At 59.4% G+C, this 2684-nt stretch overlaps 1 protein-coding gene across 1 annotated transcript; it reads left to right on the forward strand.

Annotated features, from left to right (window-relative positions):
* Positions 1 to 6: 6 nt before the first annotated feature.
* Positions 7 to 2664, forward strand: LOC125614965 (SHC-transforming protein 2-like). Its single transcript, XM_048797790.1, has 2 exons — positions 7 to 540; positions 1123 to 2664. Exons 1-2 carry the CDS (start codon positions 187 to 189, stop codon positions 1126 to 1128), a joined length of 360 nt encoding a protein of 119 aa, XP_048653747.1. The 5' UTR covers positions 7 to 186; the 3' UTR covers positions 1129 to 2664.
* The last annotated feature ends 20 nt before the right edge of the window (positions 2665 to 2684 follow it).

A 2684-nucleotide genomic window follows, 5' to 3' on the forward strand; every position in this document is an offset into this window, starting at 1 on the left:
ATCACCAGGCCAGGGAGGGGAGGAGCGCGCGGGAGCTCAGGGCCTCGATAGCGCCAGGCACAGCCCGGGTCGGCTCGGTCCGGTGGCCGCAGCCATGACGCAGGGTCCGGGCTGGCGCGCGCCCTCCGCGCCCCCCGCGCCCCCGAGCCCGAGGCACCCACCACCTTCTGCGCGCTGCTGCCGCGCATGCCTCAGTGGAAGTTTGTGGCGCCCGGCGGCTTCCTGGGCCGCGGCCCCGCAGCAGCGCGGGCGGCGGACCCTCAGACCGAGCGCGAGGGCCCAGCGGGCGTCCCCGCGTTGGCTGCTGCTGTGCTTGGCGCCTGCGAGCCGCGCTGCGCCGCGCCTTGTCCTCTGCCGGCGCTCAACCGCTGCCGAGCTGCCGGGGCGCGCGGGCCGTCGGGGCGCGCGGGGTGCGTCCGGGCCCCAGAAGCCGCCGCGGACGAGTGGGTCCGCAAGGGAAGCTTCATCCACAAGCCCGCGCATGGCTGGCTGCACCCCGACGCCCAGGTCCTGGGGCCCGGGGTCTCCTACATCGTTCGGGTGAGTGCGCACTCAAGGACTCCCTGGTCCGGTCCTCCCCAGTCGCGAGTTCTGGGACTCTCCCCCATTTTCTCTCTGGGGTCTCTGGCCCCCAAAGCCAGGAGTGGCCTCTCCACCCTTTCTCCCCATCACCCCGGACCCCCATCTCCAGCCGGCGCTCTGCGGTTGTCTCCATCCGGGACGCGCTGGGGTCCCGGTTCCCTCCGCGTCACGTGGGGAGGCGGCGGGTGGGCAGGGGCCACGCATGCGCAGATTAAGCACCCCTTGCTGAGACCTGGATAAGGGCTTCCACCCAGCCGGCTGCCGGTGGAAAGCTCCATCAGCTGGGGCCTGCGGAGGCCTGGCCAGAGGTGCCAGGGTGGGAAGGGCTCTTCGGTAAGCGCTGATGTCTAGACCCCAGGAGTCCTGCTGTGAGACCACTGGACCTCAGATGTGGCTGAAGAGACCCCCCCCCCATTGTTAATCTGGGTTTATATTAAAGACCTTCTCAACATAGAGGAAGCTGGAGAAGGGGTGCCCGCAGTGCCACCTGGGACGCTGGCATCTTACCTTCTCTGTCCACCTGACCCTGTGTGTGCGTAGCTTTGATATACCACCTGAAAGCAACCTGCAGGTGTGTGATGGCCCTCCATCTCCTGCCTGGTCTCCTGGGATAGCCTCCCGCACACCCGTTCAGAGGCCGATCACCCATTCCCAAACGGGGCTGGACGCCGGGCCGTTTCTCCGGCACCAGGATCCTGGAACCTTGTGTGTTCGGTAGTTATGTCTTTGCTTTCTCTAGAACAGTCCCCCAGCATCACAGTGTCCCCCCAAGTTTCGTGTCCATCAGGGACCTGTGAGTGGGTCTCATCTGGAGGCAGGAAGAGGTTAGAGAAAATGAGACAGAGGCTCTGGTGATACTGGAAGTGGAGGGCCTCTGAGGCTTGACCCTCCCCTAGAGCCATTTTGACATGTTGGACAGAGTTCACAGTAAGGACTTCTGGCTTCCCTAGGTGCTGGGCTACCATCACCACTTCACCAGAGAACTGGTGTGTGCCTGGCTCTGAAAAACACCCCTGCAGGAGAGTCCCACAGGAGGCCCACGCTAACTGAGGGAAGGATGCAGACCTGGACGCAAGTCAAGGACTCTCCTCCTCCCTGCAGTGTGGTTCTCCTATGCTGGTGCTGTGCAGGAGAACGGAGGGGTTTGCAGGGCTGAGACATTTTGGGCAGCAGAGACAGCTTATTTCTTGAAGGCAAGGGGTAGGGTGGCTACTGGGAGTTCTCCGAAGACCAGGTTCTTTTGGCACAGCCATCTTCAATGTGCTGGCTCAGAGGCCCTCACTACCATGAAGTGCTGCTACAGCACCAAGCATCATGTGTGGGCCCAGCCTCTCTACCAGAGGAGAAGATCATTCCTTCCTTGGGAATTTTCTTCTTCTTCTTAAGAGGTTCCACCTCCCATCCCTCATGTCTCATGGTTGGGAAAACAGAGTTACCAAATTGGCTCCAATCTATGGTGAGCTCCATCTACCCATCGTCCATTCTCCAGCAGCATCAGCAGTGTTCCTAGAACACCAGACACTAGCATGAACAACCCCGAGACACATGTACTGCTGAGGGAGGTACCTACTAAGCACTGGCATCCATCCAGAGCTGTCAGACTCCATCCTGGGGACAGAGACCGGCTTCCCTTCAAGTTGCTACATGTCCGACAGTAGCTTGGCATATAGTCCACGCCCATCATTCATCTGTCAGTCCACCCACTGTCCATTCATCCAACTCTCCATCCACTCATCTTCCTGCCCACCAACGTATGTCACCAATCAATGCCCATCTGTCCATCCATCCACACATCCGTTACCCATTCCCCCATCCATCTATCCACTCATACATACATACATCCCTTATCCCTCCATCCGTTTGCTTATCTAACTATATATTCATCTACCCATCAAAAATCTATCCATCATCTTTCATTCATCCATCCATCCATCCAACCATCCATTCATCATGCATCATGCAGCTTAAATCTGTCAGTAGACCATCCATCCTCCATCACCCATCCATTCTCCATCTACCCATCCATCCATCACCCATCTACCCATTCATCCGTCCATCCTCCATCTACCTATCCACATGTCCTCCATCTACCTATCCATCTG

This window comes from Marmota marmota, unplaced genomic scaffold (genome assembly GCF_001458135.2).
Source record: "Marmota marmota marmota unplaced genomic scaffold, marMar, whole genome shotgun sequence".
NCBI classification, from domain to species: domain Eukaryota; kingdom Metazoa; phylum Chordata; class Mammalia; order Rodentia; family Sciuridae; genus Marmota; species Marmota marmota.

What these genes read in the sequence shown, in the direction of transcription:
- LOC125614965 (XM_048797790.1), top strand. Translation starts at nt 187, where the DNA reads ATGCCTCAGTGGAAGTTTGTGGCGCCCGGCGGCTTCCTGGGCCGCGGC.